The 15,907-nt window shown below is 59.4% G+C and overlaps 1 protein-coding gene and 1 pseudogene across 1 annotated transcript in view; both read left to right on the forward strand.

The window, feature by feature from the left end:
• Positions 1–13,173, forward strand: part of RRP1 (ribosomal RNA processing 1) — a 13,480-nt gene extending 307 nt beyond the window's left edge. Inside the window, exons 2-13 of the mRNA XM_015597645.2 lie at positions 846–928; positions 2,157–2,214; positions 4,657–4,742; positions 6,316–6,377; positions 8,525–8,654; positions 8,740–8,804; positions 8,984–9,150; positions 9,655–9,734; positions 10,390–10,487; positions 10,717–10,736; positions 11,584–11,697; positions 12,761–13,173. Of these exons, the coding sequence (XP_015453131.1) occupies positions 846–928; positions 2,157–2,214; positions 4,657–4,742; positions 6,316–6,377; positions 8,525–8,654; positions 8,740–8,804; positions 8,984–9,150; positions 9,655–9,734; positions 10,390–10,487; positions 10,717–10,736; positions 11,584–11,697; positions 12,761–12,984 (1,187 nt within the window). The 3' untranslated portion in view covers positions 12,985–13,173. The remainder of the gene's footprint in view (positions 1–845; positions 929–2,156; positions 2,215–4,656; positions 4,743–6,315; positions 6,378–8,524; positions 8,655–8,739; positions 8,805–8,983; positions 9,151–9,654; positions 9,735–10,389; positions 10,488–10,716; positions 10,737–11,583; positions 11,698–12,760) is intronic.
• LOC112471655 lies at positions 2,612–2,730 on the forward strand (annotated as a pseudogene).
• Positions 13,174–15,907: the final 2,734 nt, after the last annotated feature.

The raw sequence follows: 15,907 nt of genomic DNA on the forward strand, positions 1-15,907 counted from the left end.
GCCAGGGGGCGGGGACGGTTCGGCCTGGGTGGCCTCCGAACCGCGTGGCGCCTCCTCGTGGCCGGGCGGGCCTGCGGGCGGTGCTTCCCTCTGGTCCTCGCGGCATTTGTCACCGCGTCATTCTCCTTGTGTAATTATTGGGCTGTCGTTTGAGTTTTAGTGTAGTGGGCGCTTCGCGAGGGCAGAGAATGTGCTTTTTGTCAGCTGGCTTCCCTAACAGAGGTTCTCAAAGCGTGGTCCCCCCATCAGCAGCTTCAGCATCACCTGGACATTCGTTTGAAAAGCACGTTCTGCTGAATCAGAAACTGGCCGTAGGGTTATCAGTCAGTGCGTTAAGAAGCCCTTCCGGTGATTCCGATACCGGGGCTACGGTCTGAGGACCACCGCTCCGGCAGCACCGTGTTGGACTCAGTAAATTCGAGTGATTTTATGTATCTTCTTCCCTTACTAGCCCGATGAGTTAACTTTTTCTTAAGTTAAATTTGAAGTATAACATAAAAATACACAGACGCCAAGTGTAACGCTGGATGAATTATCACCAACAAATTCACCTGCGTAGCCACTATCCAACTCAGGAAATGGTGGCTCACTCAACTTTGGTTTTCCAAAAATGGAGTGCAGTGCCTGATACTTGTAGGTTCTCATTGTTTCTTGAATGAACGACATGGCAGTTCCCTGGGGGAGTCCCACAGACACAGGCCTAATGAGTTCTGAGTTAAGACGATAGCTTGAGACAGGAGGGCCACGTACTTTTACAGTAATAGGACTTAAGTCTAGTTCAGGTAGTTACATTTCTCAGTCTGAGTTGGGTTCACTCAGTCTGAGTGTTGCTCTTTTTGGCGCAGGTGGTTTCACTCATGATGAGCTGCTGAAGGTATGGAAAGGACTGTTCTATTGCATGTGGATGCAGGACAAGCCGCTTCTCCAGGTGAGTGTATGTTAAGGCAGCGGGAGAAGCTGAGCAACAGTGTCAGGGAGGACAGAGGGGCGTGTGGTTGACCCTGATTTTAATGTAGCTGAAAACGCTGGGGGAGGTTTTATAACTTTGATGATTTTATTTTTTTAATGGCCGGAGGGCCAGGACGTTTGGTTAGATCTTACACTTGCTGAGTAGAGCACCTTAGCCACACAGGTGACCACCAGTGCAGGTCATCGCCTGGGTCGTCGGTCATGTTTGTGAGAGATCGTAAACAGAGCGCTGAAATGATAGAAACCAAGAGAGAGAGGGGCCAGGTCTTCTCAGACACAGATTTCTCCCACAGTCTTTTCTTTTTTAATTGTCTTTTAAAAAAATAGACTATTTTTTAGAGCAGTTTTAATTCACAGCAAAATTGAGGGAAAGAACAGAGATTTCCCATACACTCCTACTCCCACACATGTCCGGCTGCCTCTGTTACCAACGTCCCCACCGGGGTGGTACGTTTGTTATGATTGATGAAGCTACAATGACACATTGTCATCGTCCAAAGTCCATAGTTGACATCGGAGTTTTCCCCAGTGTACTTCCTGTGGATCTGGACAAATGTACGGTGACATGGATCCATCAGTGTGATATCTTACAGAGTAGTTTCATGGCCCTAAAATGCTAGCCTTTTTAGAATAGTGTTTCTCAGAGTATCAATTGTTTGCTCTTCTTCAAGCTCCCCTGGGCGGTGAGGGTGGTATTTAAAATGCAGATTCCCGTGCTGTATTTCATGCCTCCTAAGCTAGAGTCTCTCGGGGAGGCTCTGGAATTGCCTATTTAGCAAGTGCACTAGGCGATGCTTGGTCAGTGACACAGGCAGGCAGCGAGTAATTTATAGGGGTCCGGTTGGCCCCTCTTTCTGCTGCGTAGGCGGCTGCACATCCTGAGGTGCCCTGCTCTGTTCTGCCCTGTCTTGTCCCTTCCTTTGACTGTCAACTTCTGTTGGTTGGGGCTCAGCCTTTGTCATGAGGGCAGTTGCTGCCCCAGCTGCGAGATTCTGTTGGCCCCAGCTGTGGGGGGAGGCCTTTCACAGGAGGGGTGTAACTTGAAAACCTCAGCCCCCTGGGCTGGACAAGCCTGTGGAAGCCGGTTCTCGTGATGAGTGGGCAGTCAAGTGCGTTTATCTTTCTGCTGTTACTTGTAAAGACCACATTTCTGTAGGGGCTGAGGGAGCTTTTTTTACTGTTCCCAGGAGGAACTAGGAAGGACCATTTCCCAGCTCATCCATGCTTTTCAGACAACAGAGGCACGTGAGTATCCTCGCCGTGGTTGGGCCCTCTGTAGGGCCGGAATGGCTGGTGCTCAGCCAGCCAGCACATCCCGAACGCTTGGGTCTAAGATCTAGAGCAGGAGAGGGCCCGTTAGCTGGTGTCTGCGGTGCTTATGTGTGGGACACTAACGCGCGTTCGCTTATTTACCCAAAACACACTCGGTTCAAAAGTCTGAAGGGCTGGCATCTTATATTTAAAATACAAATGGGAGGTTAGTGCAGTGTCACCAGGCCGCCTGACTGAGTCTCACCTGACAGCACAAAGGTCCTCGGTGCGTTTCTCTAACTCTGGTTTTTGTCTTGATCAAGATAAGTAGTCCCGACCCTGCTGCCTGCCTGTGGGGTCACCTGGGAGTCTTTAGAAATCTGATACCCAAGTCTATGGCCATGCCACCGTGAACAAGCCCGGTCCCGTCCGATCTCGGAGGCTAAGCAGGGTCGGGCCTGGTTAGGACTTGGATGGGAGACCACCTAGGAAGACCAGGTGCTGTAGGTGTAAAAAATTAAAAAATAAGAGATTGTAAGCTCACAAGGTTCTTGCAATCTGTGAGATCAACCAAGGGTTGCCTCGCCTAAAAAAATAAAAATAAAAATAAAAATAAAGATTAGAGTAGCTGTAAATAAAACAAAAAATAGAAAAAATAATAAGAAGATCAATTAATTCAAGAGTTGATTCTTTGAGGAGATCAATAAAATTGACAAGCCTTTAACCAGACTAATTAGGAAAAAAAGAGAGAAGATAAATCACCAATATCAGGAATGAGAGAGGTGACATCACTATAGAGTCTTCAGATAATAAAAGGATAATAAGGTAATGTTAAGAACGATGTTATGCTAGTAAAATTTGGCAACAGATAAAATGGACAAAAAAGACATAGACTACTGAAGTCCACTCAAAAAGAAATAGCTAAATAGCCCTATATTTGATAAAGAAGTGGAATTTGTAGCTAAAACCTTCCCATAAAGAAAACTCCAGGCTCAGATGGCTTCACTGGTGAATTCCACCAAATATTTAAGGAAGAAATAATACCAACACTGTATGAACTCTTCTTGAAGACTGAAAAAGAGGGCATATCTCCCGATGCATTTTATAAGGCCAGTACTACCTTGATATAAAACTAGGCAAAGACATTACAAGAAAAGGACACTACAGACCGATATCCTTCAGGAATATAGATGCAAAAATTCCTGGGTGAAATTTTAGCAAATCCGGAGACCACCTAGGAAGACCAGGTGCTGTAGGTGTAAAAAATTAAAAAATAAGAGATTGTAAGCTCACAAGGTTCTTGCAATCTGTGAGATCAACCAAGGGTTGCCTCGCCTAAAAAAATAAAAATAAAAATAGAAATCTCGATATCCAGACCTTGGTCTTAAAAAATCACGCTCCGAGGGCAGGGCCTGGGCAGCAGTGTTTTCGGCGTCCCCGTGCGGCTCCGAGGGCGGCCCAGGCTGGCAACAGACGCCGGGCCCGTTGCCGGCGGTGCCTAAGTGCCGAGGGCGGGCTCGGCTCAGTGAGACTTAAGTAGGCAAAGGAGTCAGAGCTGGGGGGTCCGCAGGGCATCTCAGGAGTTATCGGGGGAGGGGCGGGGTACCGTCCCTTTGTGCCCTCACCTTCTCAGAGCCAGCGGAAGAGCCCGTGACACTGGAATGGGTTAGTGGCCCGTCCGCTGCCGAACCATCGGACCAGCCCTTCGCTGTTGGAGAAGCCTGTTCCGGGAGCTTCCGCTGCCCCGTCGTGTGCTGAGCTCGGGGCGGCGGCTTGTCCTCCGAGGCCTCTCTCCTTGGCGTGGAGACAGTCGTCCTCTCTTGGTGTCCTCACGCAGTCGTCCCTGAGTGTGTCTGTGTCCCCATCTCTTCTCATAAGGACACCTGCGAGATTGGATTAAGGTCACTCCCGTGACCTTATTTTAACTTAATTACCTGATTAAAAACCTAACGTTTAAATGAAGTCGTATTCCGAGGTGTGGGGGTTAGGGCTTCGACAGGAGTTGGGGGGACACAGTTCAGCCCGTAGCATTCTGATTGTGACATGGCCGTTCTCAGCAGGGTTTTGTGCTTGATCTGGTGGGGCCAGTAGCGAGGTCAGGCTTGGGTGTCAGGCGGGGCCCTCAGCGCCAGCCAGGCGGAGACGGCCTGCGGGAGAGGTGGCCTGGCAGCCGCCTCTCTTGCTGCTGGCTTTGCTGTCTTTGCGCTTGTCCTTCGGAGAATATGGCTGCTGTTCGGGTTGTAGGTGAGTTCCACTTTTCTCTCTGGGGTCCCCCATAGCCTTATTTCTAAGCCAGATTCGTGGCACCGCCTCACGGCTGAGCAGCACAGGGGCTGGCCACACGCCGTGTCCCGACCAGGTTGTCTCGCGCACTCGCCTCATTTCCCAAAGCGGCTTCCACGTCCCTCTGTGACGCTGCTGGCCTTTCCTTCCCAGAGCACCTGTTCCTTCAGACCTTCTGGCAGACCATGATCCGCGAGTGGATGGGCATCGACCGGCTGCGCCTGGACAAGTTCTACATGGTGAGGAAGCTGCCTGCGTGCCCCAGCGGAGTCCCCTGAGGGGGCGGTGGTGGCGGGTGTGGGGAGCGGGTCTAGCACCTGGCACCCTGTTGTGCTGCCCCGTAGAGCCGGGGACCGGCATGGAGCAGCCTGGCTCCCCAGCCGCCCGCCCCCGCCGGACAGGGCAGAGGCGAAGGCTGCTGGGCAGTGTGGCCGCCCTGACGACAGGCCCGTGAGCCTGGGTCCTGCAGTGTCTGTCCAGGCTCTGTGGGCTGGTGAGGGGCAAGGAAACAGCTCCGGACACACCGAGACTGTCAGTTCGAGGCCGTGGGTTAAGGCCGCTATCTTGGGACTTGGCGGTGAAGCTGTCGCTCACGCTGTGGAAGCCGTGAGCAGGGGCTTGCCAGACAGCCTTGGGGTGCCAGCCTCTGACGGCAGCGCCTGGGCGAGGACGGCAACGCGGCGGTTGTCGCTGAGGCCCGTCTGTCTACTCCAGTACATGTTCCTGCGAGTTCGGGTTACTGGTTCGCCCTCAGATGTGCAGGAAGAACCGGATTGCACACACAGGCGTCTTGCTCCTCATCCTCCTCCATCCCCGTCCCCCTCCCCTACCCCCCCCTCGCCCGTGGAACCACATCTTGTGGCTACATAGTGTTCCCTGAGGCTTAGGACAGTCCCCGGATGAGGAGACAGTGTTGGTTTCTGAAAGCAGGTGGCCCATTGGACACACCGAATGGGGCAGTGGCCAGGCCTCACTGAGGACAGGTCCCCTGAGGGCTGTGGTGACTTGTGATCTGCCACTCAGATCAGCCACCTGCTGGGCCTTGGGCCAGGGTTACGTGGACACTGCATGCCAGGTGTCAAAGTGCAGACCAGCTGGCGGGCCAGGCGGGGAGCCGGGGAGGGAAGGAGTGGGGGTGCCACCGTGCCGGGCAGGCGAGCTGGGCCAGGCTTCGCACCTTCACAGAAAACAGGTTTACGAGACGGGCTCTCGCATGTCCAAGTGCAGCCGCGGGCCCCTGGGCACGGTGCAGTCTGCTGCTTTTCGAGCCCCGTTTCCTATGAGCCCCATGGCCGTGCCTAGCAGCACACCCCCCGTGTGGGCCAGAAGTGCCGTGAGCCACTGCGCAGGGGAAGTGGGACTGTGGCGGGAGTCGGGGCTCCATCTAATGGGGAGGCCTGGGGAGCATCTGAGCGCCCGGACCTTTCGCTGTAGGGGGCAGAAGTTCAGGGGGAGCTTGGAGGAGATGGGGTGTTCCCAGAGCTGGGTTTTCCGGGGCTCTGCCTCCCGTGGGGGACCTGCGCTTCGTTCCCCGTCATCACTCCTGGAGTGGGGACCGGTCTGTCTTAGCTGTTGTTGGTGGCAGTACCGTTGCTACGCAGTTGTCCTCTGTGAGCCCAGTGCGCTCAGAAAGTTGGGCATCTGCACCGATTCCCTCTGTGCCCAGGGTCCCAGGGTCCCAGGGTCCCGAGGCCCCGAGGCCTTGGTGTCCTGTCCACCAGCAGCATGGGGGGGCCCGCCGTGCGTCTGGGCGCAGAGGGGACGTCTGGGATGTTAGGGTTGCTCTCACTAACGGAGTCTCTTATGCCACAGCTCATGCGGATGGTCCTGAACGAGTCCTTGCAGACCCTAAAGATGCGGGGCTGGGAAGAGAGGTCGGTACTCACAGCGCATCCTGAGGCTGCTGCCCATGGGCAAGTCCAGATGCATGTTCCTGGGGGACGGGGTTCATGTGTTTCTTTCGTAATTATCCGTCACAAAGAGATGGCGGCCTTTATGTTAACGGGGGACCAGATGGCACTTAAAACGAAGGCATTTTTAAAACTGGTTCGCATGTATTCAAGGACTGTTTTCAATTTGACAGTGGGTTCTGAGTCAGGATTGAGTCTTCTCGTGATAATGTGCATCAGGTGTTAGTGCGCTCAGCTCTGTGGTCAGCGGTAATGGTTCCTCGTTCTAGAAATAGTTCGTCCAGACTTTTGTGGATGGCGGTGCCTGTGCTGGGGTGATCTCTGTTCCCCCAACTGCAAGGGGCCTGCATTTCTGCTGACAACAAGCAGCTCTGGGCTCTGCTGGGTCTTAGCTCCTCCCCCCGCCCCTCCCAGAGACCCTAGGACCACACAGACGCCTGGCACCCGGATGCCGCCGAGTCATGGGCAGCAGCTGTCCCAAACTCGGGGGCCAGTCACAACACAAAGTGGGCCTCTGAAGTGCACACTTTGAACTTTTTTAAGTTCATTTGAAACTTTGTAACTTTTTTCTGAGTAGTACATGCTCAGTATAAAGAACTCAGAAATTTATAAAACGTTAAAAAGCAATTTTAATTCCAACGTGTAAGTTTTATGATGCTGCATCGTTCTGTGCGCATGGTGCAGGGGCATCATATCAGACGTGATATTTGCAGGCTGCTCTTTTTTGAGCTGACTCATGTTCTACAGCATGATTTTTTGTGGGAGTGGGTGAGGGTAGGGGGCTCAGAAACATTGTGTTTTGAATTGACTTGTGATTACAGAGTGCACGTGACAGGTATGTGTGTGGATGCTGAGGCCCGCCCTGCAGCGGGAGGCCGGCTCCCGGCCCGGGGTGTGCTGCTGCTCATCTTCCCGATGGCGCAGTCAGCAAACGCGGCCTCGGCCCCTTTTCCCCGTGTGAAACAGTCAGTGGGAGTTGGACTGTAGCTGCCTAAGCTTTTCTAAGTTCAGAAGTCCTGTAGGCGGCTCCCGTTTGGGGCAGGAGTGCCTCTGGCTGTGAGTGGTTTTCGTCTTTGAATGCCCTTGAGGACCTTGCGGCCGAGGGTCTCACTTCAGGACCTTGGGCTGTGGGTTACCCAGTAGGGAGCTAGTGGCTGAAATGGAATTAAGTGATAAAGGGGACAACTTTATTTTAGTTAATTTCTTACTGGTTTGCAAGTAGTTCCAATCTCCTTGTCCTTAGTAATTCAGGGCAAAGGTTGTCTCGAGGCGGTGGGTACAGTCCCATTGCCCTGGGGTGACCAGTCCTGCTGGGAGATCCCTGGCCTTTCTCGCCCTGGCAGCAGCTGGACTCTGGTTTGGTCGGTGTGTGTTGTCCTTCCCCGCCCTGGAGGAGGCCCGCGCACCTGCCCGGGCCGTGCACACCATCACTTTCCCTCCCCTGACCGGTGGGCGCCGCTGTTGCCCCGCACCCTTGCGGTCATCCAGGTCGCTTAAAGAATTCTGCTGCCCGGGCGGAGGGACCTGAGCGTCCTCAGGCGCCCAGGAGCGCAGATGCGTCTGGACCACTGCCCGCTGGTGTCTGCAGCTCCCTGTCCTGGGCCTCAGACCCTTGGAACCAGAGTGCCAGGAGGTGTAGGTGACCTTCGCGGGCCATGTGCTCTGCAGCAGGACCTGGGAGCAGGCTCGTTCCCTCTGTGGCCTGCATCTCCTTTTTGGCATTTGCTCTGTCCCGATGTGCCTCCCTGAGCAGGTCCCAGTGAGGACAGCAGGGAGGGGCATGAGACTCCGACAGGTGGTGCAGGCCTCCTGTCGCATCAGGCCTTGCCCCCAGTGTCTGGAGGACAGAAGGGGGCCTGCGTCAGTGCGCGCATCGTGGCTTCGTAGCTGAGTGTCAGTCACGCTGTGCATTCGGGTGCTTGCACGATCACATAGGTCCAGAATTGCAGGGGTCCCTGGTGTGGGAACGGACCCTTGTGCATGCGCACAGTGGCGTGTTGGAAGATGGGGCGCCTGCCCGTGATCGAGGTCCCGTCAGCCCCCGCTCGCGCAGACACCGGTGCCCTGGCGCCTGTGGCAGCTGCTGCTGTATTTGCCTGTGTCTTCCTCAGACAGATGGAGCAGCTGCTGGACCTGCTGACGACTGAGATCCTGCACCCTGACAGCGGGGCCCCCAGCGGGGTGAAGAGCCACTTCATCGAGATCTTCCTGGAGGAGCTGGCCAAAGTGGGCTCCCGTGAGGTGAGGCGCGGGGTGCGGGGCGCGGGGCAGGCGGCTGCGGGCCCGGGAGCCGGGAAGAGGGGCTGACGCGGCCTCCCTCCCGCAGCTGACGGCAGACCAGAACCTCAGGCTCATCGATCCCTTCTGCACAATCGCCGCCCAGACTCAGGAGTGAGTGCCCGGCCTCCCTCCACTGGGTTCTTCAGGGGACCGTCTGGGTCAGGTCGCTGTTATGTCCCCAGGACAAGGCACCAGTGGGCCTGCTGGGCGGTGGGTGGGAAAGGTGGGCACGGGAGCCACGGTCTCTCCCCCAAGAGTCCCACCCGCCATCATGCCTGCTGCCCCTTCAGCCCCGTGGTCTTGAATAACGTCACTCGAGGCATCTTTGAAGCGATTGTGGAACAGGCCCCGCTCGCCATCGAAGACTTGCTGAACGAGCTCGGGGAGGAGGAGGCGTCAGAGGGCGCCGAGCAGGAGCGGGCTGCGCGGTCCGAGGAGCCGTACGGGAAGCCCGAAGGTGGGGGTTACAGGGGTTACAGGTGACTGGCGCCACCTCTGTGCCACCTGCCCTGGTCCCAGCCAGCAGCGGTCCTGTTGGGGTCCCCGCACACACCTCCTGTCCGGTCCCCTTGTTTCTGGCCTCGGCCCGGCAGCCAGGCATTCTTTAAAAACGAGCCCACGCGCCACTCGCTGCCCTAGCCCTCGCTCCAGGGCCCCCGTCCTGAGATGCCCTCTGTGACCCCCACCCCCGCTCCCGAGGATGCCCGCTCGTGACCCCCACCTTGCTCCTGAGGACTGATCGGCCCCACGTCTTTCAGGACGTCTCCTTGTTTCCAGGCCTGCGGCGGCCCCGCTCCCCTCAGCGTGAGGTAGTCGGGGTCCCCTACCATCTCGTGCTCTGGGCTCCCCTAGTCTACTCCTGTGTGCTCGGCCCAGGTCCTGGGCCCTGGCAGACGAAATTGTCGGTCTCAGGTGTACGTGTTAGAGCCTGTGACACCTGGTGTGCGTCCTTTGATTCCAGGCTCCTTCTGTGGAACTGAACTGGACGTGGGCGAGGAGCAGGCCGGGGATGACGAGGACAGTGCCAGCGCCGTCCTCCAGGTGGGTGGCCTGGGCTTGCGGCCGAGCACTCAGCCTCTGCCGCCCATTGCACCGCCAGCTGTGGGAGCCGGCAGAACTGGAGGGGAGGAGGCACCATGAGTGGGCACGGCAGTGGTCTGGCCGAGACTCAGGGACCCCTTGTCTGCGGGAACACAAGTCCTTGAAAACGGTTGGGGGCCAGGCGCCGGGGACTGGGCTCAGAGGCCTCCCCTGCCATTGGCCGCCCAGATGGGCTGCGGCCCGGCTCCTGGGTGCTGGGCAGGCCGGCGGTGCAGGCTGAGGGGTCGGCGCTGGGGCCGAGAGGCCCAGACTGGGCGTGTAGCAAGCTCACGAGTAGGCTTTAAATCCTGACAACTTGTGGAATCAGTAAGAGTTTATTTATTGGATTAAAGTTTATCAAAGTTAATTCTACTTGTGCTAACGTGGCCGCCAGAGGACTTGAAGTCGAGGGGCTCACCTTGGCGGCCCCTCAGTTTCTGTCGGGCGGCGCTGCCTTGGGGCCCGTTTGCTGCCTTGTGTGCTGTAGACAGTCCCCTGGGCCGAGGGGACAGCAGGAGGACGTCGGGGCGTGCCCTGGTGGTCCGGGCGCTCCTCTCTACTCGGCCCACGTACTGGGCGGTGACTGATGCTTCGCCTCCGCGTCTCTGTACGGCAGTTCGACTACGAGGCCGTAGCCAACAGGCTGTTCGAAGCAGCCAGTCGCCAGAGCACCCCCTCTCACAACAGGAAGCGTCTCTACAAAGTGGTCCGAAAGTAAGTGTCTCTCGGGGTGACCGGCCCGTCCTTCCCACCACCCTTAGGGCTGCCCATCCCCCCTCTCCCAGTGGCCTGCGCCAGGCGGGAGGGCCGTCCTCAGCGTCCGAACTCGGTGGGGAGAGCCCGCCCGCCAGCTCGGGAGGCTGGAGGCCGCGGGGTCGCCTTCTCTGGTGCGGCCACCTGCGGGAGCTGTGGCCTCCTGGGTGACCACCCCTCTCTCTTCCAGGTTGCAGGACCTTGCAGCAGGTGAGCCCTGGGCCGTGCGTTGAGGCTGCTGTGGGTGGCGGGCATCCCGCGCTCTCCGGGGGCGGGGAGGGCGTTGGGTCACGTTGGCTCTGCAGCAGGGACAGTTGCAGAGGTCCCCCCGGCGGCCGGGGCTCTGCGGGCTCTGCGGGCTCTGCGGCACTCGCGAGTTCAGTGCTGGGCTGGGGGAGGGCGGGGGAGGCGTGCTGGGCTGCTGGCCGCATCTCCAGGCCTCAGAGTGGCTGGTGCAAGTGGTGCCTCTTATTCTGAAAGACGATCTTCTGGAAGGTTCACGATTAGAGATGTTGCATTTTCCCCGAGCATTTCATTTTAAGATTTTTTTACACGTGTGACAAAGTTAAAAGGATTTTACCACGAAGACCTGTACGTCCACCGCGTTTCTGCACCGGCATCTCCCAGTCCCTGCTCTGTCACCTACCTGCCCTTTGAACCCCCTCTCCCCTGTGAGGCCGTACCCTAAATGCTTCATGTTCATCAGGAACAAAAGTCGGGTATTTGTTGGACGTTTACTTGCACCGAAGTGCACGAACACTGGGCACGTGGCGGCTGCGAGCAGTGCGCAGGCCAGAGCGACATGAAGCCCGTCCAGTACGGGGCCCTAGCGCCGCCCCAGAAAGGGCTTTTCCCCGTGTAAGCGTGTTTCAGAAGGGAGCTGTGATATGTCCCAATCGCTCCGAGAACCGGCTCCTGTGTGTGTCGTGCTGAGCGCAGTTTCCAGTCGAGTCGTGGCGGGCGTCAAGCTGGGTCTCCTCGCGGGCCGGGTGACGTGGCGAATGCTCAGAGCGAACCCGGCCTGCCCTCAGCGCTGACCACCCGCCTGGGTCCTTAGGCCTCTTCCCTGAGGATGACGTCCCGGAAAGGGCCTACAGGAGTCTGCGGGAGGGACGGCGGGCGACGAGGACCGAGAAGCGCCGGCCCAGGTCCAGGCTGCAGGACGAGACAGGTAGGACTAGCGGTGTCCGCCGGCCTCCTGCCTCTAAGGGCACAGGCCCGCCGCCGTGGGCCTGCGCGTCCTGGAGCTGTGGTGCCCTGGGCCAGGTCCCCGGCAGCAGTGGGGCTTCCCCTGTGGCAGTGCCTCGTGCTTGTGCTGGCAGCGCAGGGTCACTGCTGTCTTTCCTGCCTCCCTCGTCTGCACCTGCCACTTGCTGACCCTTTTTCGTTCTCGATCTGTGTGCACGTGCTGGGTTTTGAGCCAGCCACTCTCGAGGGTCCCCCGGCATCCTGCTGTGCTCCTCAATTTCCGAGCTCTCCTCTCTCCCTCCCCTCTTCCCGCTGTTGCCCCTCTCTCCCTCCCCAGCTTGTCCGCAAGTGTGGCGAGGTGTGCCGGCCCTCTCTAAGGACTGCCCTGTGTTCTCGTCACACTCGGGTCCTGTACCCACTGCAGACCACCAGGGCACAGGCCGCCTGCTGCAGTGGAGCTGGGCTGTGCCCACAGTGCCCAGCGGGGTGGGGCAGCAGGGCCCGCAGGGGCGTCTGGGAGAGAGAGGGATGGCCCCACCTCCCATTCGACATGTGTCAAGCTGGCGCCAAGGTCTGGGGACCCGCCCTTTGAAGGGTCTCGATTCGCTCCTGCTGCAGCCCAAACCGTCTCCACCTGTGTGGCGTCACAACTGGGCCCTTGCTGCAGGCACAGGGCCAGCTGCACGTGGATGCCCGGCCAGCCCCACCCGGCCTCGCGCACGCGGCTCTGCACTGAGCTGGGTCAGAGCTCGCGGCCCTGCTGTCCGAGCCCGCCCCTCAGCTAGTGTCATCTCCAGCCCCACACACGAGCCGAGGCCCGCCCGTCTCCCTTCCCCCGTCGGTCCTCTGTCCAAGGCCCGTTTCTGGTTCCGGGAGCCAGCACACCCATAGGCGCGGGGACTCCCTGTCTGCTCCTGGGGCTGCTGGTGCTTCTGTGTCAGACGCTCCTGTGTCCTCTGCTGCCCTGGTCTGGACCCTTTAGTCAGACCCGAAGCAAGGTGACCCCGGCTTTCGTGGCTCCTCGCTACATGGCCTTGCTGTTCCAGGGCCACATGGACGGGAGGGCGTGTGTGGAGACCCAAGCTCTGGACCCGAGAGGACACGGCAGGGCACCAGGGCTGACCCCGCTGCACCCCAGGAGCAGCCCAGGGGCCGAGCCAGGAGAGGGGCTCGCAAGAGAAGGCGGCCTCGGGCTGGGGCCAGGAAGCAGGTGCCTGGCTGCCAGGGGCCAGAGGAGAAGAAGCAGCGGACACGGGAAAGCGAGAAGTGACGCCCACCGAGCCCAGGGAGAGGACGGGACAGGCGAACCAGGTCGGCCACGGTGGCCTGGAAAGTGCCACTCCGCTGACCTCAGCCGGGCCAGGCACCCTGGGACTGGACACTCCCCACAGATGTCCCTCTCCAGCAGGGGCCGGCCACGTGCTGCCGCTGTAAATAAAAGGCCACGCTCTGTCAAGCAGAGTCCCACCTCTGTCCTGCACGCAGGCCGGGGCTCTGGCGGGTCAGGCCACAGGCGCCAGTTCCCGAGCAGTGTGTTTTATGCCTGTTTTCGTGGGTGAAAGACCTGTTCACGTTGCCCAGACGACGTCGAGAAGAGGCCGCCAGGTGCTCTTGGGGGTGTCTGGACAGGTGTTAAACGCGTTTGGTGAGCAGCAGGCCCGGTATCGCCTGTGACTTGGGGTTGTGGCCCCAGAAGTTAGAGGGGCGGCTCCTGCCTGCCCTTGTCTTCTGTGATGTGGAGGTGGCACCGGGCCTGACGTCCACCCGCAGACCCACCAGGCTGTGCCCGCCACCCCCGCAGCGCCTGTAAATTCGGTTTCAGCGTCGCGTGCCTCCATGGGGCCCGAGGCCGCTATGCGCTTGCTGGACCCTGAGCAGAGCACACGCAGGCACGTGCGAGGAGGCCCTGGCCCCAGAGTTCCAGTTAGAGGGGAGACAGGAAGGTGGCAGTGCTGTGGGGCACCCGTGGCTTCCAAGTGGGGCTGCAGAGGTGACAGGTGGGATGTTTCAGGGTTAGCCCATGGGCATCCCAGCCACCTGGGGCACTGCTGGGCCAAAGTGTATGGGTGAGCCCAGCGGGAGGCCCCACAGAGGCCCTACCTGAACCCTAGTTCCCGGAGCCTAGCTTCGTGTGAGCATGTCCCCAACCCCGGGGAGCCAGCACTCCAGACCCCTTGCTGTCCAGCTGGTGGCAGACGGTGGCCTGGGCAGATTGTGCTGACGGGGGAGCTGGTTGGTGGGGAGAAGGGAGCCCAGTGGTACCATCTGGGTCCACAGTTCCCCTTCCTCAGAGCCACTTACAGAGACGCCCAGCGCCACCTGTGCTGGCCAGAGCTCAGTAGTGGGCGGTGACCTGGCTGACTTTCCACCTCCCTCCCCAGCAGGACCTGGGGAAGGAGGGCTCTGAGGGCTCCTGTGTGTGTGCATGTGTGAGTGTGTGAGTGCGCGTGTGCACGTGTGTGAGTGTGCATGTGTGCGTGTGTGTGTGCATGTGAATGTGCGTGTACATGTGAGTGAGTGTGCGTGTGTGTGTGCATGTGAATGTGCGTGTACATGTGAGTGAGTGTGCACGTGTGTGTGTATGTGTGTGCACGTGTGTGTGGTGAGGGGCTCCCTCGCGTCTGTTGATGTCCCTTGGTCAAGGTCAGGAAGCGGCGTAGTGAACAGAGGGAGTGGGATGGTGACATTCCTCACAGCCCTGGCCGGGGCCCTCGCTGGCCAGGTCCAGTCACGCTGCCAGTTTGGTACCTTCCCCTCCCCCCAGAACCCGCGCTTCAACCACGTTTTGCTTACGCTGGGACTGGGGTGCACCGGGCTGAGAACACGGGACCCTAGGAAGAGATGGCACCCTGGCCTTGGGCCTGGTCGGTCCGGCCCCAGCCGCCCAGGGCCCTGACCTTGGCTGGCCGGGAAGGGGGGGCCAGCAGTTTTCGCAGCCGCCCTGCGGGGCTGGGCGCCCAGGGGCATGGGTGGCTGGACGGAGCTCTGGGCAAAGGTCTGAGAAACCCACGGGGCCTCCGCTCCGCCGTACAGCCCCGCCCCCCACAAGAGCCTCTGCATCCACCTGTGGAGGACGAAGGTTGGGGGACCCGAGGACAGAAGACAAAGGAGAAGAGTGGCCTCAGGTGCCCAGCGGGGAGTTCGGTTGGGGGGTGAGGCGGAACTTCGGGTGTCCTGTGCCCCTCCCAGCGGTCACCCCGCTTCTCTGCTGTTCCCTTCCCCCTCCTCTCCTCAGTGTTGATCTAGTCCCAGCTAGATGTCTGTGCCGCGGGACAGGTGACAGCAGACTGCGTCAGGAGTTGGGGCCCAGCCCATGGGGGAGGGCACAGCCTGCTCAGGGTCTCACAGGCTGAAATCCAGGTGTCGGCTGGGCTGCTGTCACACGTGAGGCTCAGGGTCCCCTCCCAGCTCCCCAGTTGTTGGCAGAATTCAGTTTTTTACAGCTGTAGGTCTAAAGTCCCCCTTTTGTCACCTGTCACCCAATGTCACTCCGAGCTTCCCTGGCCGCCCACAGTTCCCTGCCACATGCCCAAGGCCAGCAGGAGGAGCCTTCACCCCGAGTCCTCTGCTGCTGCGTCTCTGAGCTCCGGCCCGCCCAGCCTGGTTAGGTCCAGCCTACCAGGTGGCAGGGACATGAGGGCCGAATGCCAGGGTGGGCCTCTCGGACGCCCCACACCTGGTCCCCCCCCTCTCCTGAGTCATGCCTCAGCGCTCGACCCCGGAGCAGAAGACCCAGGCCCGCCCCCCTTCTGCTCCTGGACTCTGCCCTGTTCAGGAGGGGGGATGGCCAGAGGGAAAGGAAGTCACTGGAATGTTGGGAGCATCGTGGCCGATGGAGCTGGGAAGTGGCCCCAAGCCCGCTGGACGCCCGAACAGGTCCTCCTCGCCCACCAATGCTGCCAAGTTCCCGGGCCGGGGGGCAGGGAGGGGGCCGGGGAGTATGTTCGAGGTCACCCCGTCACCCCATCGCGACCCGCACGCCCACCGCCCCTGCCTCACAGTTGGTCAGTGCGTCCCTGCCCACCCCTGCCCTGCAGCGCCCCCAGCTCTGCCCTGCCTGCCGTCCCAAGCGCCAGGCACCCAGCCGTGGCCAGGCCTGTGGGGAGCTCCTGAGGAGTGGAGGACAAATGGGGACAGGCTGTTTGCCACCTGCCCCGGTCGTGGCCTGGAGCCTGGCCTGTGGGTGCAGGCCC

This window comes from Pteropus alecto, unplaced genomic scaffold (genome assembly GCF_000325575.1).
Source record: "Pteropus alecto unplaced genomic scaffold, ASM32557v1 scaffold339, whole genome shotgun sequence".
In the NCBI taxonomy this organism is placed as follows: domain Eukaryota; kingdom Metazoa; phylum Chordata; class Mammalia; order Chiroptera; family Pteropodidae; genus Pteropus; species Pteropus alecto.